This window comes from Protopterus annectens, chromosome 9.part0, assembly GCF_019279795.1.
Source record: "Protopterus annectens isolate FY-2018-M chromosome 9.part0, PAN1.0, whole genome shotgun sequence".
In the NCBI taxonomy this organism is placed as follows: Eukaryota; Metazoa; Chordata; order Ceratodontiformes; family Protopteridae; genus Protopterus; species Protopterus annectens.
In genome coordinates this window covers 1730545290-1730572078 of record NC_056743.1, presented here as the reverse complement: position 1 = coordinate 1730572078, position 26789 = coordinate 1730545290, and the positions used below count along the sequence as shown (strand labels likewise).

General features: G+C 39.3%; 1 protein-coding gene across 1 annotated transcript in view; it reads left to right on the top strand.

Moving 5' to 3' along the window:
• Nucleotides 1-26789, top strand: part of LOC122810771 — a 447989-nt gene that overhangs the window by 358668 nt on the left and 62532 nt on the right. The window contains exon 6 of the mRNA XM_044082332.1: nucleotides 23778-23965. Coding sequence (XP_043938267.1) covers nucleotides 23778-23965 — 188 coding nt within the window. The remainder of the gene's footprint in view (nucleotides 1-23777; nucleotides 23966-26789) is intronic.

Sequence of the window (26789 nt, the reverse complement as noted above, 5' to 3'; positions counted from 1 at the left end):
TATTTGTGCTGAGGTTTAAATCTTTAGCTCTCGTGGTTCTGATGGATTTGGATTTTTTGAGGTGGAGCATGTCCATCAATTCCTGATTGGACATGGCCCTGTATGTCAGGCACAGATCACCTCTGAGTAGGCGGTATGCTACTGAATAGAGTTGGAGTTTCTTTAGTCTGGCAGCATATGACATATGTTGGAGACCCTTGATCCTCTTGGTGAGGTACTTTTGGGGTCTCTCTAGCTGTTGCAAGTGCTGGGTGAAGTACATACCAAATGGGGCATTTTACTCAATCATGGGCCTGATAAGGGAGGAGTATAGGGGTACAATGACCTCCTTTGATCTGGATGTGAATCCCTTCATGATAAGGTGGGCAAGGTAGAAAGTTTTTCTCACCACTTTGGCAACGTGGGTGTCAAATGAGAGGTCACTATCGACTTGGGTCCCCAGGTCTCTGATTACTTTTTTCTGTACTCAGTGCCAGCTTGACACCCAACCTTCAACGAAGGCATGCCCATTTACGCACGCATGTCTTTCGAATGCTACCCAACCACGGAGAGGACATGCAGACACCACACAGAAGGCATTCTAGTCAATATGAATGCTGTTCAGTGAACTTACTTTACCTACCATGCATTTCTAAGGAGTACACTTCCATCCTATCTACTATATACATATCTTCTAACTATCTATTTACCCATCTCACGTTGGATATTTCTTGTATACAAGTTGGTTTCAGTGCATTTTGAGAAACTCTTTATTGGACTGGTTTGAATTGTAGAATTGCGCCATACCTGAAACTAACTCAGTCTGTGTTTGTTCTGACTTTTTTACTTTACCTCCTGGATTTCTGTTTCAGTTGATAGTTTGTTGCACTTTCCAACCCAGTATCTTAACCTAGACATATCTTACATTACCTAGAGCACTCTTTATGTCATAGCTAATGTTAATGTCTGTTGCACTACTTTATTTTGTAACTTGCTCACATGTACACCAGTGGGGAAATGGAATTGGAAGGAATCAAACCTTGTGCTTCCTCTTTTGTATTACAATGCCATGGCATTTTAGAGCAATTAATCATTTACAATATCTGTCAGTATAGCTGCTTTTCCTTTTAAAATGAAAAATGTACATTGATAAGCTATTTCTAGAATGCAGGATTTCTAACAGATTAAACTAATGAAAAAGCAATGGTATAATGACATTCTGAAATATTAATGTGTAGTAATATGATGATATGTATAAAGCAAGATAAATTAATTACTACACACACTTCAGTTATTAAATGTTTCCAATATACACACAGTTCAATATGACACACCAGTGAGACATTTTAATTAGAATTTGTAAACCACCTGACAAGTAACCACCTTATCAATGCATCTGGAATTAATGACATTTATAAGCATAACAGTTTGCAAAATTTAAAAGAAAATGTATTTATTGTTCACATGTCCCTTCTACATCATGTAACCTGTGAAAATAAACGTGTGTCAACTTTGTTTATTTATCCCTCCAGTGAGAGCTTTCCATTTTTGCATTAAATCAGAAATAAGAAAGAACATATATAAGTCAGAATAAATAGATATTATGCATGGTTTTCATTCTTTGCTGAGCAAAGCAGTGATACAGAGGAAATGTCTTTCAAGATCAGAAAGCCTGGTGTTGCAAAAACATGGAACTTGAAGAGATATTTAAATGACCCAGACTGCAAGCGTGACATCAGCATTGTGTAGAAAATTATTCATGATCTTTTTTTCCCTTCTTCTCAGAAGATAAACATAACCATAAACAGCTGGTGTTCATTATTAATAGTCTATAAATTATGGCAGCTGTGCAGTGTCCAAAGAAAAAGGCTTTTATGAATCATTCTTATCACATACATGCACAATACATATGTGGTTTTGAAGTTTGGGCAGCAAGCTGCCAACAAATATCTGTGGATCATTAATTATTGTATGTCAGAGTTCTCTAGAAATTATTTGCCTCCTTAAGCTTTTTTGTAACACAAACTAGAGTAAAGTTTATCTGGTGCTTGTTAATTCACTGTTTGCAGTTTTCTTGTATCCCAGCTGTGAAACAATCTATATACCACCTTTCCAGAGTAAAACATGCACTGTTCAGTTAATGGAATTTTTCTCTTAGTTCATGTTTCAGATAATACATATGCTGAATGGCATGTGTAGTACTAAATAGTCACGCCTCTCAGACAGTAAGCACTTTTCCATGAAAATAGTACCTTGTGACATATTCTAAATTCCTGGACCATAGTTTGAAACATCATCCATATTTACGCATTCACTTTCATCACTGCTTCAAGACTTTAGCCATGCATACACTTACAAAATATTAGGTGTGGCAGTTTTGTTGTTGTTGGTTACTGTTTCATAATTATTGCAGAAGATTCTCAGAAATAATTTTAGTATCTTGTATAGCTACTTCACTAAGAATTTGTATTTCTTAAAAGTTCTGTCTATGCAGAAAGACAAACAAAACTTTATACAACAGCTAAGAAAACTTACTTGATGCATGGTGAAATATGTATGTCCTTCAGGTCACTTTACATACATTCATTTATGAAAATGAAAATTTCTTATCCTACACAAGTTATATGAAATTCAAACTGTAGTCTCTCTCTTTTTCTTTGTTCATGCCCAGTTCCTAGAGGTTATGTATCATGCCCAGTTCCTAGAGGTTATGAATCATGCCCAGTTCCTAGAGGTTATGTATCATGACCAGTTCCTAGAGGTTATGTATCATGACCAGTTCCTAGAGGTTATGTATCATGCTGGGAGGGTGGCCTAATGGTTAAGGTGTTTGCCTTACAAACACAAGGTGCAGGGTTTGAGTCTCACAGGGGATAATTGGCTAGGCTTAAAATGGCCCGCAAGGGCAGTTAGCTTAGTACTATCCTATGATCCTATGATCCTATGATCCTATGCCCAGTTCCTAGAGGTTATGTATCATGACCAGTTCCTAGAGGTTATGTACAGAGACAAAATGATCAGCTTTAATAATTGGCTTAATTACTGGTGTCATTCTAAGGGGATCCAATGTCTGTCTGCCTGGGATGACATGCTTGACAAGCCACGCTGCTTCGCAAGGGACGGCTTGCACCTGTCACCCCTGGGCTTCCGGATATTGGCAAAGGCTCTTGCCACCCCCATAGTGCCTTTTTTAGGCAAGGCTCAAATGATAAACCTACCACCCTAGAAAACAAAAATGGAGAAAAACTAAGGGTAATACTGCTCAATGCCAGAAGTCTAAACCTCAAGATGCATGCCCTCGAAGCCCTCCTCAGTATGGAGAACATCGATGTTTGTGCTGTGACTGAAACCTGGTTCAAGGCTCCTGAGAGCACCCCAGCACTATCAGGTTATACCTCATATCATGGGTTCCGGCCCCAAAATCCGGACCGAACTACAAAAGGAGGGGGAGTATCCATATTCATAAAGGATACCCACACCTCCAGGTTAGTGGCAACGCACAAAGCATCGGAGACCATCCAGGTGCAATTAACCATAGGTAAAACTGCCCTACAGTTTGTAACATGCTACAGACCACCTTCTCAAACTCAGGAAACCCACACAGCCTTCCTGAAGACACTGGAGAGTATAAATGTCTCTCCAAACACCATCATATTGGGTGACTTCAACTACCCAAACATAGACTGGGAACATTACTCAAGCCCCAACACCCTAGCCCAAAGGTTCCTTGAGTTCATAAACTCAAATGCTATGGAACAACTAGTCACCATTCCCACAAGAGGAGAAAATATACTAGACCTGATCATCACAAACATGGGGACAAAATGCTCCACACCGGAAGTATATCCCTCATTGGTGAGATCAGACCATAAATTAATCTCACTGGAGATCCACATCCCGCCCCCACCCCCAGCAAAAAAACCACAGTGAAGAACTTCTCAAAAGCAAACTTCACACTTCTTAAGACTGGAGTGGTATCCTTCAAGGCCCCCGAGCCAGTGGAAACCACAACCCACGCTGCTGAAACCCTTACAAATGCCTTCTACGAGCACCTCCAGGAATGTATGGATCAAGCAATCCCTAATAAAATCAAGACCTTTTCCACCAAAGGCAGGCGCCCGGTCTGGTGGACTCCAGCCATAAACAAACTCTACAACAAGAGGAGAAAGCTACTACATGACAGAGCAAAATCCCTAAATGGGAAGGCATCTCTGATCAATACTAGCAAAACTACGATCACTCATAAAATCATCCAAGGCCAACTTTGAGAGAAAAATCGCTAATGACACAAAAGACAATCATAAAGCCTTCTTTAGCTATGTTAGAAACCTGGGTGGAAACTCCCAGATATGCTCAGAATTAGTCCAAAATGATAAAAATCACTGAACCCACAGACATTGCCAACATACTGGCAGACAGGTTCAGTGCAAATTTCTCCCTCCCTCCCCCAAAAGGAGAAATATCTATCCCACCAGAGTCTAGCCTCCCAAACATCTCAGATGCCCAGGTGAGAGCTGCTCTCTCTAAAGCAAAAACACAGCATCAATGGGACCGGACGGTGTCCCCGGCTGTGTGCTACATGAACTCAATGAGGAACTAAACCCACACATAAGGCTGCTGTTTAATCTTAGCCTTACTACAGGATCGTGCCCAAAGAATGGCGACGGCAACTGTGGTCCCACTCCACAAAGGCGGTGCTTCTACGGACCCTGGAAATTACCCCATAAGCTTGATGAGCCTTGTCTGCAAAGCTATGGAGAGGATCATAATGGAACTCATAAATAAAGACATTGGGGACCTACAGACACTGGATCCTACCCAATTTGGCTTTGTCAAGGGCAGATCCTGCCTCTTGAACTTGGTCGACTTTTTCAAACAGTCACTAAGGCCATTGATGAGGGTAAGGCAGTTCACACAGCCTACCTTGACCTAGCAAAAGCATTCGACACAATACCCCACTCAGGCATCATAGAAAAGCTCACCAGCTTAGATGTAAACCCATATGTCACAAGATGGGTTGCAAACTGGCTCAAGGACAGAACACACAGGGTTAGAGTTGCTGGTGCCATGTCAGACTCTAAGCCGGTCTGGCGGTGTCCCACAGGGCTCAGTCCTGGGCCCCTATTGTTCGGCATTTATTTTTCAGAAGTGCAGGCAAACATAGAGATTGTGGCTGACAAAATTTGCAGATGACTGCAAACTGGGCACCATAATTGACACTCCATCAGACACAGACATCCTCCAGAAAGGTCTCATAGAAATGGATAACTGGTGCCAGAGCCATGGCCTTAAGCTAAATGCCAAAAATGTATAGTCATACCCTTTGGGAAAAACAAGGTAACCCTAATTACCACATAGGTGGTAATCCATTAAACACGGAAGAAGTTATCAGGGACCTGGGGACCCAAGTTGACAGTAACCTCTCTTTTGACACTCACATTGCCAAAGTGGTTAGGAAGACCTTCTACATTGCCCACCTGATCATGAAGGGATTCACATCCAGATCAGGAGAGGTCATTGTACCCCTGTACTCTTCACTTATCAGACCAATGATTGAGTACAACGCCCCATTCGGAATGTACCTTACCCGACACCTGCAGCAGTTGGAAAGACCCCAAAAGTTCCTCACCAAAAGGATAAAGGGGCTCAAACATATGTCATACGATGCCCGACTGAAGAAACTCCAGCTCTATTCAGTCGCATACCATCTGCTCAGAGGTGAACTGTGCCTGGCATACAAGGCCATGTCCAACCCGGAATTAATGGACATGCTCCACCTCAAAAAATCCAAATCCACCAGAGCCACGAGCAAGAGACTTAAACCTCAACACGGGTATAAATAGGACGTGCTGGAGGGACAGATTCATCACCCAGAGACTCCCTACACTATGGAACAGAATCCCAGTCCATGTGAGGCAGAGCCCCTCACTGACTCAGTTCAAGAGAAATCTTGACGAGTGGATGGGAGATCGTAGGTTTACCCCGGGAATCATCTCTGTATCACTGCTGAACAGAGGCACAGCAAACTAATGGGTATAGTATTCTCATCCTAAGGGGTGGTGAAAGCCACACACACTCTGGCTAGGCTTATAAATGCCCTAGGGCAGATAGCCTAGTATGAACCTATGAACCTATGAACCTATGTATCATGACCACTTCCTAGAGGTTATGTATCATGCCCAGTTCCTAGAGGTTATGTATCATGCCCAGTTCCTAGAGGTTATGAATCATGACCAGTTTTTAGAGGTTATGTATCGTGACCAGTTCCTAGAGGTTATGTATCATGACCAGTTCCTAGAGGTTATGTATTGTGCCCAGTTCCTAGAGGTTATGTATCATGCCCAGTTCCTAGAGGTTATGAATCATGACCAGTTCCTAGTGGCTATGAATCATGACCAGTTCCTAGAGGTTATGTATCGTGACCAGTTACTAGAGGTTATGTATCGTGACCAGTTCCTAGAGGTTATGTATCATTACCAGTTCCTAGAGGTTATGTATCATGCCCAGTTCCTAGAGGTTATGAATCATGACCAGTTCCTAGAGGTTATGAATCATGACCAGTTCCTAGAGGTTATGTATCGTGACCAGTTCCTAGAGGTTATGAATCATGCCCAGTTCCAAGAGGTTATGTATCATGACCAGTTCCTAGAGGTTATGTATCGTGACCAGTTCATGGAGGTTATGTATAGTGACCAGTTCCTAGAGGTTATGTATCATGACCAGTTCCTAGAGGTTATGTATCATGACCAGTTCCTAGAGGTTATGAATCATGCCCAGTTCCTAGAGGTTATGTATCATGACCAGTTCCTGGAGGTTATGTATCGTGACCAGTTCCTAGAGGTTATGTATCATGACCAGTTCCTAGAGGTTATGTATCATGACCATTTCCTAGAGGTTATGTATTGTGACCAGTTCCTAGAGGTTATGTATCGTGACCAGTTCCTAGAGGTAATGTATCATGACCAGTTCCTAGAGGTTATGTATCATGACCAGTTCCTAGAGGTTATGTATCATGCCCAGTTCCTAGAGGTTATGTATCGTGACCAGTTCCTAGAGGTTATGCATCATGACCAGTTCCTAGAGGTTATGAATCATGCCCATTTCCTAGAGGTTATGTATCGTGACCAGTTCCTAAAGGTTATGTATCATGACCAGTTCCTGGAGGTTATGTATCGGGACCAGTTCCTAGAGGTTATGTATCATGCCCAGTTCCCAGAGGTTATGTATCATGACCATTTCCTAAAGGTTATGTATCATGACCAGTTCCTAGAGGTTATGTATCATAACCAGTTCTTAGAGGTTATGAATCATAACCAGTTCCTAGAGGTTATGTATCATGACCAGTTCCTTGAGGTTATGTATCGTGACCAGTTCCTAGAGGTTATGTATCATGACCAGTTCCTAGAGGTTATGAATCATGACCAGTTCCTAGAAGTTATGTATCATGACCAGTTCCTAGAGTTTATGTATCATGACCAGTTCCTAGAGGTTATGTATCATGCCCAGTTCCTAGATGTTATGTATCGTGACCAGTTCCTAGAGGTTATGAATCATGCCCAGTTCCTAGAGGTTATGCATCATGACCAGTTCCTAGAGGTTATGAATCATGCCCAGTTCCTAGAGGTTATGTATCATGACCAGTTCCTAGAGGTTATGTATCATGACCAGTTCCTAGAGGTTATGTATCATGACCAGTTCCTAGAGGTTATGAATCATGCCCAGTTCCTAGAGGTTATGTATCGTGACCAGTTCCTAGAGGTTATGTATCATGACCAGTTCCTAGAGGTTATGTATCATGACCAGTTCCCAGAGGTTATGTATCGTGACCAGTTCCTAGAGGTTATGAATCATGCCCAGTTCCTAGAGGTTATGTATCATGACCAGTTTCTAGAGGTTATGAATCATGCCCAGTTCCTAGAGGTTATGAATCATGCCCAGTTCCTAGAGGTTATGTATCATGACCATTTCCTAGAGGTTATGTATCATGACCAGTTCCTAGAGGTTATGAATCATGCCCAGTTCCTAGAGGTTATGTATCGTGACCATTTCCTAGAGGTTATGTATCATGCCCAATTCCTAGAGGTTATGTATAATTCCCAGTTCCTAGAGGTTATGTATCATGCCCAGTTCCCAGAGGTTATGTATCATGACCATTTCCTAGAGGTTATGTATCATGACCAGTTCCTAGAGGTTATGAATCATGCCCAGTTCCAAGAGGTTATGTATCATGACCAGTTCCTAGATGTTATGTATCATGCCCAGTTCCTAGAGGTTATGTATCATGCCCAGTTCCTAGAGGTTATGTATCATGACCAGTTCCTAGAGGTTATGAATCATGCCCAGTTCCTAGAGGTTATGTATCGTGACCATTTCCTAGAGGTTATGTATCATGACCAGTTCCTAGAGGTTATGTATCATGACCAGTTCCTAGAGGTTATGTATCATGCCAAGTTCCTAGATGTTATGTATCATGACCAGTTCCTAGAGGTTAGGTATCATGACCAGTTCCTGGAGGTTATGTATCGTGACCAGTTCCTAGAGGTTATGTATTGTGACCAGTTCCTAGAGGTTATGTATCATGCTCAGTTCCTAGAGGTTATGTATCATGCCCAGTTCCTAGAGGTTATGTATTGTGACCAGTTCCTAGAGGTTATGAATCATGCCCAGTTCCTAGAGATTATGTATCATGACCAGTTCCTAGAGGTTATGTATCGTGACCAGTTACTAGAGGTTATGTATCATTACCAGTTCCTAGAGGTTATGTATCATGCCCAGTTCCTAGAGGTTATGAATCATGACCAGTTCCTAGAGGTTATGAATCATGACCAGTTCCTAGAGGTTATGTATCGTGACCAGTTCCTGGAGGTTATGTATAGTGACCAGTTCCTAGAGGTTATGTATCATGACCAGTTCCTAGAGGTTATGTATCATGACCAGTTCCTAGAGGTTATGAATCATGCCCAGTTCCTAGAGGTTATGTATCATGACCAGTTCCTGGAGGTTATGTATCGTGACCAGTTCCTAGAGGTTATGTATCATGACCAGTTCCTAGAGGTTATGAATCATGCCCAGTTCCTAGAGGTTATGTATTGTGACCAGTTCCTAGAGGTTATGTATCGTGACCAGTTCCTAGAGGTTATGTATCATGACCATTTCCTAGAGGTTATGTATCATGACTAGTTCCTAGAGGTTATGTATCGTGACCAGTTCCTAGAGGTAATGTATCATGACCAGTTCCTAGAGGTTATGTATCATGACCAGTTCCTAGAGGTTATGTATCATGCCCAGTTCCTAGAGGTTATGTATCGTGACCAGTTCCTAGAGGTTATGCATCATGACCAGTTCCTAGAGGTTATGAATCATGCCCATTTCCTAGAGGTTATGTATCGTGACCAGTTCCTAAAGGTTATGTATCATGACCAGTTCCTGGAGGTTATGTATCGGGACCAGTTCCTAGAGGTTATGTATCATGCCCAGTTCCCAGAGGTTATGTATCATGACCATTTCCTAAAGGTTATGTATCATGACCAGTTCCTAGAGGTTATGTATCATAACCAGTTCTTAGAGGTTATGAATCATAACCAGTTCCTAGAGGTTATGTATCATGACCAGTTCCTTGAGGTTATGTATCGTGACCAGTTCCTAGAGGTTATGTATCATGACCAGTTCCTAGAGGTTATGAATCATGACCAGTTCCTAGAAGTTATGTATCATGACCAGTTCCTAGAGTTTATGTATCATGACCAGTTCCTAGAGGTTATGTATCATGCCCAGTTCCTAGATGTTATGTATCGTGACCAGTTCCTAGAGGTTATGAATCATGCCCAGTTCCTAGAGGTTATGCATCATGACCAGTTCCTAGAGGTTATGAATCATGCCCAGTTCCTAGAGGTTATGTATCATGACCAGTTCCTAGAGGTTATGTATCATGACCAGTTCCTAGAGGTTATGTATCATGACCAGTTCCTAGAGGTTATGAATCATGCCCAGTTCCTAGAGGTTATGTATCATGACCAGTTCCTAGAGGTTATGTATCATGACCAGTTCCTAGAGGTTATGTATCATGACCAGTTCCCAGAGGTTATGTATCGTGACCAGTTCCTAGAGGTTATGAATCATGCCCAGTTCCTAGAGGTTATGTATCATGACCAGTTTCTAGAGGTTATGAATCATGCCCAGTTCCTAGAGGTTATGAATCATGCCCAGTTCCTAGAGGTTATGTATCATGACCATTTCCTAGAGGTTATGTATCATGACCAGTTCCTAGAGGTTATGTATCATGACCAGTTCCTAGAGGTTATGTATTGTGACCAGTTCCTAGAGGTTATGTATCATGCCCAATTCCTAGAGGTTATGTATAATTCCCAGTTCCTAGAGGTTATGTATCATGCCCAGTTCCCAGAGGTTATGTATCATGACCATTTCCTAGAGGTTATGTATCATGACCAGTTCCTAGAGGTTATGAATCATGCCCAGTTCCAAGAGGTTATGTATCATGACCAGTTCCTAGATGTTATGTATCATGCCCAGTTCCTAGAGGTTATGTATCATGCCCAGTTCCTAGAGGTTATGTATCATGACCAGTTCCTAGAGGTTATGAATCATGCCCAGTTCCTAGAGGTTATGTATCTTGACCATTTCCTAGAGGTTATGTATCATGACCAGTTCCTAGAGGTTATGTATCATGACCAGTTCCTAGAGGTTATGTATCATGCCCAGTTCCTAGAGGTTATGTATCATGCCAAGTTCCTAGATGTTATGTATCATGACCAGTTCCTAGAGGTTAGGTATCATGACCAGTTCCTGGAGGTTATGTATCGTGACCAGTTCCTAGAGGTTATGTATTGTGACCAGTTCCTAGAGGTTATGTATCATGCTCAGTTCCTAGAGGTTATGTATCATGCCCAGTTCCTAGAGGTTATGTATTGTGACCAGTTCCTAGATGTTATGAATCATGCCCAGTTCCTAGAGATTATGTATCATGACCAGTTCCTAGAGGTTATGAATCATGACTAGTTCCTAGAGGTTATGTATCATGCCCAGTTCCTGGAGGTTATGTATCGTGACCAGTTCCTAGAGGTTATGTATCATGACCAGTTCCTAGAGGTTATGAATCATGCTCAGTTCCTAGAGGTTACGTATCATGCCCAGTTCCTAGTGGTTATGTATCATGACCAGTTCCTAGAGGTTATGTATTGTGACCAGTTCCTAGAGGTTATGTATCATGACTAGTTCCTAGAGGTTATGTATCATGCCCAGTTCCTAGAGGTTATGAATCATGCCCAGTTCCTAGAGGTTATGTATCGTGCCCAGTTCCTAGAGGTTATGTATCATGACCAGTACCTAGAGGTTATGTATCATGACTAGTTCCTAGAGGTTATGTATCATGCCCAGTTCCTAGAGGTTATGAATCATGGCCAGTTCCTAGAGGTTATGTATCGTTCCCAGTTCCTAGAGGTTATGTATCGTGACCAGTTCCTAGAGGTTATGTATCATGCCCAGTTCCTAGAGGTTATGTATCATGCCCAGTTCCTAGATGTTATGTATCGTGACCAGTTCCTAGAGGTTGTGAATCATGCCCAGTTCCTAGAGGTTATGTATCGTGACCAGTTCCTAGAGGTTATGTATCGTGACCAGTTCCTAGAGGTTAGGTATCATGACCAGTTCCTAGAGGTTATGAATCATGCCCAGTTCCTAGAGGTTATGTATCATGACCAGTTCCTACAGGTTATGAATCATGCCCAGTTCCTAGAGGTTATGAATCATGCCCAGTTCCTAGAGGTTATGTATCATGACCAGTTCCTAGAGGTTATGTATCATGACCAGTTCCTAGAGGTTATGAATCATGCCCAGTTCCTAGAGGTTATGTATCATGCCTAGTTCCTAGAGGTTATGATTAATGCCCAGTTCCTAGAGGTTATGTATCGTGACCAGTTCCTAGAGGTTATGTATCATGACCAGTTCCTAGAGGTTATGTATCATGACCAGTTCCTAGAGGTTATGTATCGTGACCAGTTCCTAGAGGTTATGTATCATGCCCAATTCCTAGAGGTTATGTATAATTTCCAGTTCCTAGAGGTTATGTATCATGCCCAGTTCCCAGAGGTTATGTATCGTGACCATTTCCTAGAGGTTATGTATCATGACCAGTTCCTAGAGGTTATATATCATAACCAGTTCCTAGAGGTTATGAATCATAACCAGTTCCTAGAGGTTATGTATCATGACCAGTTCCTAGATGTTATGTATCATGACAAGTTCCTAGAGGTTATGAATCATGCCCAGTTCCTAGAGGTTATGTATCATGACCAGTTCCTAGAGGTTATGAATCATGCCCAGTTCCTAGAGGTTATGTATCATGACCAGTTCCTAGAGGTTATGTATCATGACCAGTTCCTAGAGGTTTGTATCATGACCAGTTCCCAGAGGTTATGTATCATGACTTGTTCCTAGAGGTTATGTATCATGCCCAGTTCCTAGAGGTTATGTATCGTGACCAGTTCCTAGAGGTTATGTATCATGACCAGTTCCTAGAGGTTATGTATCATGCCCAGTTCCTAGAGGTTATGTATTGTGACCAGTTCCTAGAGGTTATGTATTGTGACCAGTTCCTAGAGGTTATGTATCATGACCAGTTCCTAGAGGTTATGAATCATGCCCAGTTCCTAGAGGTTATGTATCATGAGCAGTTCCTAGAGGTTATGTATTGTGACCAGTTCCTAGAGGTTATGAATCATGCCCAGTTCCTTGAGGTTATGTATCATGCCCAGTTCCTAGAGGTTATGTATCATTACCAGTTCCTAGAGGTTATGTATCATGACCAGTTCCTTGAGGTTATGTATCGTGACCAGTTCCTAGAGGTTATGAATCATGCCCAGTTCCTAAAGGTTATGTATCGTGACCAGTTCCTAGAGGTTATGTATCATGACCAGTTCCTAGAGGTTATGTATCATGATCAGTTCCTAGAGGTTAGGAATCATGCCCAGTTCCTAGCGGTTATGTATCGTGACCAGTTCCTAGAGGTTATGAATCATGCCGAATTCCTAGAGGTTATGTATCATGACTAGTTCCTAGAGGTTATGTATAATTCCCAGTTCCTAGAGGTTATGAATCATGCCCAGTTCCTAGAGGTTATGTATCGTGCCCAGTTCCTAGAGGTTATGTATCATGCCCAGTTCCTAGATGTTATGTATCGTGACCAGTTCCTAGAGGTTATGTATCATGACTAGTAACTAGAGGTTATGTATCATAACCAGTTCTTAGAGGTTATGAATCATAACCAGTTCCTAGAGGTTATGTATCATGACCAGTTCCTACAGGTTATGTATCATGACCAGTTCCTAGAGGTTATGAATCATGCCCAGTTCCTAGAGGTTATGTATCATGACTAGTTCCTAGAGGTTATGTATAATTCCCAGTTCCTAGAGGTTATTAATCATGACCAGTTCCTAGAGGTTATGAATCATGCCCAGTTCCTAGAGGTTATGTATCATGACCAGTTCCTAGAGGTTATGTATAATTCCCAGTTCCTAGAGGTTATGTATCATGACCAGTTCCTAGAGGTTATGAATCATGCCCAGTTCCTAGAGGTTATGTATCGTGACCAGTTCCTAGTGGTTATGTATCGTGCCCAGTTCCTAGAGGTTATGTATTGTGACCAGTTCCTAGAGGTTATGTATCATGACCAGTTCCTAGAGGTTATGTATCGTGACCAGTTCCCAGAGGTTATGTATCATGCCCAGTTCCTAGAGGTTATGTATCATGCCCAGTTCCTAGAGGTTATGTATCATGCCCAGTTCCTAGATGTTATGTATCGTGACCAGTTCCTAGAGGTTATGAATCATGCCCAGTTCCTAGAGGTTATGTATCATGACCAGTTCCTAGAGGTTATGTATCATGACCAGTTCCTAGAGGTTATGTATCATGCCCAGTTCCTAGATGTTATGTATCGTGACCAGTTCCTAGAGGTTATGAATCATGCCCAGGTCCTAGAGGTTATGTATCGTGACCAGTTCCTAGAGGTTATGTATCATGACCAGTTCCTAGAGGTTATGAATCATGCCCAGTTCCTAGAGGTTATGTATCATGACCAGTTCCTAGAGGTTATGTATCATGACCAGTTCCTAGAGGTTATGTATCATGACCAGTTCCTAGAGGTTATGAGTCATGCCCAGTTCCTAGAGGTTATGTATCGTGACCAGTTCCTAGAGGTTATGTATCATGCCCAGTTCCTAGAAGCTATGAATCATGACCAGTTCCTAAAGATTATGTTTCATGACCAGTTCCTAGAGGTTATGTATAATGCCCAGTTCCTAGATGTTATGAATCATGACCAGTTCCTAGTGGTTATGTATCATGACTAGTTCCTAGAAGTTATGTATTGATGCTGAGTGATTTCTCACAAATGTATGTTTTTTCTTTGTCCTTCCACAACCCTGCTATATGGAGCTTTATCATCATTTGTATCTCAAGCTTAATTTCAGCCTTATCCATCTATGTACATGTTTTTTTTGGATTTGGATGAAACACAACTTGTTATGCATTTTTTGTTTACAAGTGTGAATGACACACAGAAGCATTCAGATATAGTGAATGTTTCTTGCATACAAAATATTTTCTATGATGTACCTTTAACAATATGGCAGATGCAGGATACAAAATGGGACAATCTCAAACTCAACCAGGAACGCAGTGCATTATTAAAACTATCATAAGCTCAATCTACTCCATGATGTATTTACGAATATATATTTTTCAAAACAAATCAGAGTTGACTCAGAGATGATTTGTCATTCTCACACATAACAAAAAGGTATTCAATGTTCATTTCTTGTTACCAGACAAGATGGAATCATGACATTTCAGCTCATTCCAAGAAGTAACAATATGTCCTACAGCATACTTTTTGTCATTCCACATTGCACTAGCACACTTCTTAATAAAGACATTCTGCCTGCTAGAAGGATGCATTGTTGACATGTTTCATAAGTTTTAGAATTGCTGAAGGATGCATACAGAACATTGCAAAATCATGCCATTTTGACTCATAGGGCTCCTATTATTTCCTTGAAGAGGCTTTCTATCAAACACCTTTTCATCGAACTTGAAACTGCAAAATTTGAAAACATCGAACGTCCACACAAGTGATAGCTTTCCTTGGTTTTATATTGTCCAGTTTGTTTTTTTATTGGTCACTAAAACCAAAGTAGGTGGGGGACTTCCCCTACACCCCCCCAACTATATATTCTAACTCCAGGATCGTACTACAGTGGGGAAAAGGACATATACCTTTTACTTGCTTTGTTCTAATTGTCGAGGAAATGAATTGTCAGGCAAATTAACTTTCAGGCAATTGGGCTGCCTGAAATTTCTGTCAGGCAAATGAATTGTCAGGCAAATGAAGGTGACCCATATATATATATATATATATATATATATATATATATATATATATATATATATATATATATATATAGGGTTCCTATTAGATGAATGAGCACTTGAAATGTCAGGTACGACATGCTCGATAGCTTTTAAGCGAATGTTGAACTAAGCAAAACCCAGAATGTTGAAACAAGGAGTTGTAGCCGGTCATCCATCATGAAGCCAAAGGCTGACGTCAGAACGTTCACCCTGTCCAGCCGTTCTTACAGTCCTACACTGTGGTGCAGTCTCAACGTTTAACCTGTGTAATGTTATCACAGTCCTCCTCTGTGGTACCATCTCGGAGTTGGTATATTTAAGTAGGGGGGAGTGGGGGGCACAGCCCCCACATTGGGGGATGTGGGGGGGGCAAAGCCATCCACTTTATTTTGTCTGTCGATTTGTTTTTGGGTTTTTTTGGTGTTTTCTTTGGGGAGGTCATAATAGTGCACAGTACATTTTAGTTGCCAGCCATTGGCTTCATGACAGCCGGCAAACTATAACTTTTCTATACTTTTTCTTTCGACTTTCTGGGGTTTCGCTTAGACGAACGTTCACTTAAAAGCTGTCGAACGTATCGTACTCGACATTTTAAGCATTTGTTTATCTAATATAGACATATATATATATATATATATATATATATATATATATATATTTATATATTCACTTCTAAATTTCGAAATCCCAGAATCTCGAGTTTCAGAACATCGAGTTCAAAATCTTGAGATCTTGGAATCTCGAAATAGTGAACTCTCCGCCGAAACACCACTAAACAAAAAAAAGACAAGTGTATGCAGGGGGGAAAGCCCCCCTGTACCCCCCTACTTAAATATACCAACTCCGAGATTGTACTACAGCGAGGACAAGGAAAATCTTAAGGTCTGCGCTGTATGACCATCTCCATTCAGGATTTCAAGGTTTTAAAACTTTTAACAAATGATCATCGATCATATGGAATTCGAAGTTTTAGACTTTGAAATTCTGAACATAACCCATAAATATATATATATATATATATATATATATATATATATATATATATATATATAAAATATAAATAGCTAGATATAGATATTTATTTATACACACACACACACACACACACACACACACACATATATATATATATATATATATATATATATATATATATATATATATATATGGGTGTAAATGATTTTGATAAAAACACCCAAAGTTAAAAGTTAGAATGGTTACCTCAAATGCTGAAAAGCATGGAAGTAAAGACCATGCAATGCATGTATTGAGGAAACAGCCTTAGTGCATGCAATGTCTAATGATAAAATAACAAAATAAACATCATTTTTTGGCATGGGGGTAACATTGACAAAATGCAGTTTGATTTTATCAGATTTTCCAATTTTTTTATGTGGTTGGATTCCACATTTTTCAATGTTCTTGCAGAAAGGCAAGCCACCTTGCCCCCCCCCCATACTACCTGCTAAATAGATATACAAATTATGAGACTGCACAATCCATGTTTAAAGGGAATATTCCCTTTTCAAGAATTGTCACTATTGCATATTTGGTGACCAACTGTCTATCTGACCACATGCAGTTGACATTTCACACATTTGAGACTTTTACTGCCACACACACACAACACAGTACTACCTGTGTACTGAGAAACAGCCTTAGTGCATGCAAAATCTAACTTTAAAAAAAACAAACCAAAAACATAATTTTTTCATATGCAAGCCCTCTGCCCTCCCATTTTGGGGGTTGTGCCCCTACCCCTGTTAATTATATATACTAACGCTGAAATCACACAGACATGGGATAAGGGCAAAATTTCCCAATCCCTGGATTTGTGTGGTCTCACACACCTGTTACTGAACTGCTTAGTTGACCATATGCTGTTAAATAGGCAGTTGTTGACCCTACACACACTTGATATATTCACATATCCATCTATCTATCTATCTATCTATCTATCTATCTATCTATCTATCTATCTATCTATCTATCTATCTGTCTGTCTGTCTGTCCGTCTATCTATCTATCTATCTATCTATCTATCTATCTATCTATCTATCTATCTATCTATCTATCTATCTATCTATCTATCTATCTATCTATCTATCTATCTATCTGTCTATCTATCCCTCTATCTATCTATCTATCTATCTATCTATCTATCTATCTATCTATCTATCTATCTATCTATCTATCTATCTATCTATCTTTCTGTTTATCCATCTATCTATCCATCTATCTATCTATCTATCTATCTATCTATCTATCTATCTATCTATCTATGGGTCTACTTCAAATTAACAAAATTTCATTTACCCGAATTTTAAATGTCATAAAAAATCATACGTTCCTTCTATCTGGTGACATGCTTACATCATCCCCTACACAAAAGTGGCAAAAATACTGATACCCCCAACTTCAGGCCTATTGACATCCTTGCCTGTCTTTCTAAAATACTAGAAAAATCTATCCATTCACAACTCATGCCTCACCTAACCCAAAACAGTCTCCTCTAACCCACCCAACATGGCTGCCGCCTTAGCCACATCACCATGACTGATCTTCTTTCCTTTCTCAAAACCATCAACCTGAAATGCGACCAAGGCAAATTCATCTCCACACTGTTCCTAGATCTCTTAAAGGCCTTAGATACCATCATCCCAACTCTCCACCCTACAACTATCTCCCAGCACCATATCCTGGTTTTCCAGCTACTTGTCCAACTGCCAACAAGCGGTCCAGTGGAATACTTCAACCTCCCCCTTCCTTCCTACACCCACAGGTGTCCCAAAAGGTTCAGTTCTAGGTCCTCTACTCTTCAACCTATTTATAAACAATTTTCACCACTTCATCCCAGAATCAACTCTCATTCAATATGCAGATGACTCTAGTATCATCTGCTCAGTCTTCCCTCCCTCAGAGCTACAATCCAAAACCCAAATAGCTTTCCCCAAAATAGAAACTTGGATGCAGTCCAACCATTTAGCTCTAAACATAAATAAAACCAAGCTAATGACTTTTCCCCCACCAAAAACTCCACAATTGATAAAACCTCTATCTCCATACAGACCTAAAACAACCCCCCCCCCCCTTAAAATCGTTACCGACACCAAGCTTCTCGGCATTATCATAGATGAAGAACTTAAATTTGATACACACATCCACTCCACAATCAAGAAAACCCAACAAAAGATAGGTCTCCTCTATAGGCACAACCGCTTCCTCAGCCCCTCTACCCACCAAACACTAGCATCCACTTCCTACACCCGTCCCTCATGTATGGTGCTCTTCTGTTCACCAATCTCCCTCTCAGCCTAAGATCCAAACTCCAATCCTGCTACCACAAGATCGCCAAATTTGCAACCAACTCAAAAAACTTATTCCACCACTGCCACTTTCTCCACACCCTAAACTGATTTGAACTACCTCAATTACCTACAACTCACCACTGCACACAAGCTCATCTATAAACCTACCAACTGCCCATCCCTTGCTGCCTCCTTAAAAACCTTAGCTACCCATCCATCCACTCCAATCCACAAACCTAAATTTCCTTCAGGTCTACAAACCAGCACAGCCTGCTGGCCAACTCCTACTCTCCTACTCCTTAGCCAAAAAGTGGAACTCTCTCCCACCATCCCTGTATAACCTACCTAACCATACTTATTTAAAATCGTAGCTACTCTCTTATCTATCTTCCAAATGGGAATGCCCCTGTCATGCTCCAACATAACCCCCCACTTTCTACCGTGCACTGATATCTTCTCCAGTTTCCACTAATAAGGTTTCTTTTCTACCAAAAATCTATCCCTTTCCCTCCAGAACCTAATATTCTCTCTCTTAATATCTATTATACTATTCTTTCCTCTATTTACATTCCGTTACTTCTCCAAATAAAAGGTTCTCCTAACCTACAAGTGCCTAGCAGCTATATAGTTTAAGATGGTTTAACCTATAAGGAGCTCATAACAAAATGTCTCACTATTATGTAATGTTTATTCTCTGTATTTAACCTTGTCCCTCTTTATAATTTGTGTCTTCAAACTGCAATTTTTTTTATGCATCTAATCTAAAATATTAATATCCTGTAAGAACTTATGTCTGCAAACACTGTGCATCCAATCTAAAATGGTTTAATTTTCTGTATTCAATTATAACTTTGTTAAATCTGGCATGTAACTTACATTATTGTGAAGCTTTTCTCCCCAGGCCTCCACTGAAAAGGGGCTCTTTCAGACCCAGTGGACTTCCCCGGTCATCAAACTTAAAATAAATAATAAAATAAATGAAAGATCAGATAACACCAAACTTGCATTTCAACGAGCACTCACAACACCGATAGTTCCACTAGGGAAAGAAAGCAGTTAGCTAACATGGACAAATAAACAAATCAAAGCATATCAACCCCACCCAAGTGGGGGGGGGCTTTGCCCAGCACACCCTCCAATGTGGGGGGATACACGACCACACCCCCTAACTAAATATACGAACTCCAAGATCACACTATAGTTTGGAAAAGGGCAAATTGAATGCTGGCCAACTGCTTCCTTTCTCTGGTGAAATGTCACTATTGCTAGTGCTCATTTAAATGCAATTTCGATGTTATCGCCTCGATCATTTAAAATTCAGGTAAGTGAAATTTCACTAATTTGAAACAGACCCATATATATATATAGATATATATATATATATATATATATATATATATATATATATATATATATATATATATATATATATATATATATATAGTTTTTTAACTATATATATACTTTATAAGGAGATGAGGTGCATGGCAAAGAGAGAGGTGGTGAAGACTAAGGATAAGGCATATGAAGAGTTGTATGAAAGGTTGGACACTAAGGAGGGAGAAAAGGACCTGTACCGACTGGCTAGATAGAGGGACCGAGGTAGGAAAGATTTGCAGCAGGTAAAGGTGATAAAGGATAATGAGGGAAACATACAAGCTAGGAGAGTGTGTTGAACAGATGGATAGAGTACTTTGAGGGGTTGATGAATGAAGAGAATGAGAGGGAGAGAAGGTTGAATGATGTGGGGATAGTGAATCATGAAGTGCAATGGGTTAACAAGTAGGAAGTAAGGAAAGCTATGAAGAGGATGAAGAATTGAACATGTGTCCAGATGAGATACCTGTGGAAGCATGGAGGTGTTTAGGCAAAATGGCAGTGTGTTTTTTAACCAGATTGTTTAATGAAATCTTGGAAAGTGAGAGGATGCCTGAGGAATGGAGAAAAAGTGTTTTGCTGCCGATTTTTAAGAATAAGGGTGATGTGCAAACTTTTTTGGTTTGTTACTTACACTTCCTCTAGAATGAAAGTTAATATATTTTGCATGATTTTAAACCTCCCATGCTATCTGAAAAATGCTATAAAATTCTGCAAAGCCATGTTTTAGTTTGAAAATCAAAAAAGTTGTTTTCAGTACAAAAGTTAAGAAATCTGGCTGTGATTACTTTATCATTCTACAGACCATTTCTAGACTATGTATCATTTTATTTATCCCATATCAACATATAAAATATAGTGGTTTTACTGATATATATATGTATATATATATATATATATATATATATATATATATATATATATATATATATATATGTATGTATACGGATTCACTTCATAACATTGAAATATCAAAATACTGAAAATCAAAACACTGAAACCAAAATACTGAAAGCTCAAAATACTGAATACTCAAAATACTGAAACTCAAAATAATGAAAACACATATTATGCGTAAACTCAGCTTAAGCAACATAAATCACAACAATTTCTACCAAATATATGCAGGGGGGCAAGCCCCCTTGCACCCCGCATGTGGGGGGCTGCGCCCCCCCACACCCCCTGCTAATTAGATATATCAACTTCAAGATTGCACATAGTGTAGTTAAATGTAATCTTGGAGTAGATATATATAATTAACAGGGGTGTGAAGCCCCACATGGGGTGCAGGGGGGCTTGCCCCCCAGCATTTATTTGGTAGAAATTGCTGTGATTTATGTTGTTTAAGCTGAGTTTACGCATAATATGTGTTTTCAGTATTTTGAGTTTCAGTATTTTGAGTATTCAGTATTTTGAGCTTTCAGTATTTTGGTCTTCAGTATTATGAAGTTTTGTCATTTTCAGTATTATGAAGTTTCAGTGTTATGAAATGAATCCATATATACATATATATTCAAACCAATTCACTACATTTTATACATTTCAAACATGCTTATAAATGTCTCTTTCCAAAGTATGAGGAAATAAGACATCATTTGAAAATATCGAATGTCACAGTATATGTACTTTTATGGAAACCCTGTAAAACTATTCTTGTAGATTCTGAAAAGTTGTCCTAATTTTCATCTTAACATTTATTCAAATATAAATTTAAATCTTGTACAGACAGTTGTTGGAGTCTCTTGGTAGATTTGAATACATAGTTTTATTGTTTCTTGACAAACACAAATTAAAGCTAAAGTTTATAATAAAAAGCTGAGGAGCTCTTATTATGGTCTGTGAGACAGGATGATATGAGACTTGAAATATACCTGAAAATAAAATACATTTTATACAGGAATAGCATAGTATGCTTACTGTAAACGTGTACAGATCTCAACACATGCTTATACATAATGCATGTAGAACTTACATGTCTTGTACAGATATGACTTTGTCATAACATTTTTGTATAGCAATAATATATCAGAAAATCTTTTAATTGTGTATTGAAAAACAGCTGAGGCACTACATATGAATGTCCATGAATATGAGCATATGCAGACACAGATACACATATGCACACTCAGGCACTCCCATGCACCCAGGGAGACACAGACATTTGCACATACCCTCATCACACACACACACACACACACACACACACACACACACACACACACACACACACACACACACGCATACCTATATATTGCATTTGTCAGGGACATTGCAGTTTCAGCTAAATGTCACAATAGCCTGCGGTACATATTTACCAAACACCTTTGTAGGTTCAGTTTTTCCTGATCATCCATGATTAAGCATGAAATAGGATTATAAAAGTAATTACATGATCATCAATTATTATAGGAGATGTTAATTATTGTTTGAATATTAGTTTTAATTTTTGTATAGGAGTGGCTTTCTTAATAGGTTCATAGCAGGTTACTAGGCTAGCCACCCTAGAGCCTTTACATGCCTAGCTATGTTAATCCTGAGTTGACTCAACCGTCCTTGGGTAGATGGACATAATTTACAGAGCAAGTCTAAGATAAGCACCAACTACCCCTGTCCATGAGGGACATGGGTGCCACCCCTGGGTGAATTTGTGGTTTCCCATCCTTTTGTCCAGGTTATGCTTGAATAGGGTCAGTGAGGAGCTCTGCTTCATATGAATTGGAAAGTTTATTCCAGAGTAGCATCAATCTCTGGGAGATATATTTGTCTCTCCAGCATGCTCTGTTAATGTCACAGGCTAGGTTATCCTTTGATTGAGAAGTGGGTCAGGTTTCAAAAGACTTGATCTCAGTGTAAACCTGTTTACATATAGGCCTTATACTGAAGTAAGTCATTTACAATCAGAGTAAGTCTTTCAGAATCAGAGCAGGCTTACACTGGAGTAAGTCACTTGCACTGCGAGCAAGTCTTTCAGAATCAGAGCAGGCTTACACTGGAGTAAGTCACTTACACCGTGAGCAAGTCTTTCAGAATCAGAGCAGGCTTACATTGGAGTAAGTCACTTACACTGTGAGCAAGTCTTTCAGAATCAGAGCAGGCTTACACTGGAGTAAGTCACTTACACTAGGGGAAGATGTTTCAGAATCAGGGCAGGTTTACACTGGAGTAAGTCACTTACACTAGGGGCAGATGTTTCAGAATCAGAGCAGGCTTACATTGGAGTAAGTCACTTACACCGTGAGCAAGTCTTTCAGAATCAGAGCAGGCTTACATTGGAGTAAGTCACTTACACTGTGAGCAAGTCTTTCAGAATCAGAGCAGACTTACACTGGAGTAAGTCACTTACACTGTGAGCAAGTGTTTCAGAATCAGAGCAGGTTTACACTGGAGTAAGTCATTTACAGGGAAAGCAACTCCTTTGGAATGTGGCCCATTACATCTTTGAAATGAATAGATTAGATCATGAACTGGCAGTTGAGTCTGACAAAGTAGGTGAATTTGGCAACCATCTCAGTGTGTATCTTATATCTTTTCTTGAGGAATTAAAACATTCATTTTGTTCTAATGCTTTTCACTGTGTATTTAAAATATGGAAGACATTTCACTTCATGAAAAGCATGAGACTGCATCATTTACATAGTGTACATTGGGAATTTAAAAGTCTATAATATGTTTTATTTTATTTTTTGCCAGGTGCACTTGCTTTTGCTATGCTGACATCATTCCATGGGACCGGAATTGAATCAATATTCTCTGGCGACTATCTGATTAGCAAAACACATTCAAATTACAGCCATTCAAAAGTAGCTATTGCAACAATTTCTAGCAAGTGGAAGGATAACCTCATAGATTCAGTCATTTTCACATTTCAGATTGCCAAGGTTTGTATTTTGCATAAACATCTTTGTTTTCTTATCAAAGATGATGTGAAATTTAATTATGCATACATACTAGCAAAACAATGTACATTTTCACTTGGCAATATTAACTGTAAATTGCCCAACATATTTAACATTTTGTCATGTGAAATTTCTGCAGGAAGATCAGGTAAGAATTATTGTATGTGCAAAATGTTCCCCTCCCAAACTCCACTGCAGTCTCCCAGTACAATGCTGTAGTCCAAAATATTCACTTCTTCAGCCTTCCTGTGTTTTTTTTTTGTTTTTTTATTACTTTGTCTGCAACATACCTCTCAACTGTACAGGTTTTCACAGAATGTCCAGATTTTTACCTCATATTTTTGGTCCGTCTTTCATAAAATTGTGGTTTTCTGGCAAATTATTGGCAAATCATTAAAGATTGAATTTAGTAAATAATGCCATAAGGCAAATTTCAGTTTCATACTTCAAACCCTTCAAAAAATTCATGCTAATGCAAAACCTGTTATTCTAACTTCTTCAGATAAATATCTGAAGAAGTTTGAATAACTTGTCAAACGAAAGCACTAATACAATTTTTATTAAGTGGTTTGCCTTCACCGTCTTTTTTGTTTTTATTCAGTTTGTGTTCTTCTTTTTATTTTGAAAACCTGTTGTTCTATCAACTTTCTAAGTTTGTAAGACCAGTATTTAAAATGTGTCCCTATTTTTGGGCCTTTGTCCCATTTTATTTATGGCTTTGTCCTGATTTCTAGCTCTAAGAGGTTGAGAGGTATGGTCAGCAACATAAGACACATCCAAGCACTCCATACTAAAGAAGTAGCTCTATATATATATATATATATATATATATATATATATATATATATATATGCTTACACAAATCCCACTTCTTTGAACTTTATAATGACTAGACAAAGTTGCTGAAGATGTAGTTTCACAAATACCCAGATCACCATAAAATAACTCCAGGAAATGAACAACTTGGCCAGCAACACTTCAACAACAGACTAACGTAAATCAAACCCACCCATGTGGAGAGCTTCAAACCCACACCCCCCATGTTGGGGGGGTTACCCCCCACCCCCTAACTAAATATACCAACTCCAAGATCACATTATAGTGGAGAAAATGGAAACAATCACAGGTGGCCAAGTGGTTCATTTCCCGGAGTTATTTTATGGTGATACAGGTGTTCATTAAACTACATCTTTGGCAACTTCATCTTGTGATGTGAGTTTATTGGGCTGGCAGAGAAAACTATAGAAAATGGACTCAAAGAATCATAAGCTCATACATGTAATATTAATAAAACTTGTAACAAAATGAATAGTGAGTTTAAACTTGAATAATTCAAGAGATAAAGTGGGTGCTTTGTTAAGGGATAAGAAATTACAACTGCAGTTTGCTAGTCATATCTAAGGATAGGCTATAGAAGCTATGGTTGATATACATACCAAAGATGTATACTTGATTACAAAAGTGATGGTCTAAGTGGAGTTAGACTTTTTTTGACGAAGATGCCTAAGGAGACTGAAGCGGGAAAGAATTCTGAAATGGGTGCAGTTTTTTTTAGGAAACCAGCAGTAAAGTGTTTGCCAAAGGAGAAACATGAAGATAAAGTTATAGTTATCAGCCAGGAACTACAGCACAGATACCTTCCAATTGTAGGGCATGCTTTTACTGGGGGTAGATGGGCTTACAAGAAGGTTGATGGGGAAACTGAAAAATTCAGACCAACAGTGAGAGGAAGACCATTGTTTCAGTTCTTAACTGATGATGCAATCTTGTTAACCAGTAATTTGGAGTTGGATCTGAAGAGTTTAGATGGAATTTGAATGATTTAGAAAGAGAGCAGGACTAAAGTGTAATAATAACAAGACAGGAGTCATAAGGCTGTGGAGATGGGGAGGAAACATTGTGATAGGAAAGACTGAAGTGATACAGTGAATGGCATACTTAGGACTTGAGGTACAGGTCATTTTAAGATGAATGAATCATACAACGTATTCATAACACTAGGAATATAGGCAGGAAAATAACAGTATGCTTATGGACGATGAAGGAGAAAATACAGCAATTAGAGAGTAAACTGGAAAGAAACTGCAGGAGGTAGTAAAGAAAATGAAGATTGTTGAGTGGAAGGACAAATATGACTCAAATGAAAGTCATATTGAAAGCAAAACACTTGTGGATACACACTGCAGGGAACTGCAAGAAAGAGGGAATAGTGGAAGTGCAGCATTTTTTTAAGAATGTTTGTGTAAGGAGGAGAAACACAGGATCATTAAGGTAAGGATGAATGGACATAGACTTCAAGGTTTAGAAGAACACAGAGGTTGATGGAGAATGGATTGCAGTGTTGAAATATGTATCCTAAATGGCCAAGAGTTCACACAGTATGATTCCCTAATATGATCAAGCAACACCTTAGAGAAACTCTGTTTAAAATGTTGTATGCAATGGCATTATTCAGACATGCACATTTTCACTTTCCTGGCTAAGTATCTGGCCAGGTATGTTTAAGTGGATGAAGGCAACAGGCACAGTACTAGTCATCTCAGGAATTCATATTCTTCTTAGACTTGTATTGCAAGTTATTGGAAGGTGAGGTCACAAATAAAGCTTTTCTCCCTGGGCCACTGATGAAAAAGGCATATTATCCCAGTTGGACTTTCCCAGTAAATAAATTTCAAATAAATAAAATAAAACAACACATTAATTGGCAGCAAAGTAATCAAGACCATTAAGCTGGTATAGTGAATACTACATTAAGTTAATTCTTTTTTTTTTACTCATGTAGTTTTTATTTTCAAATAATATTATT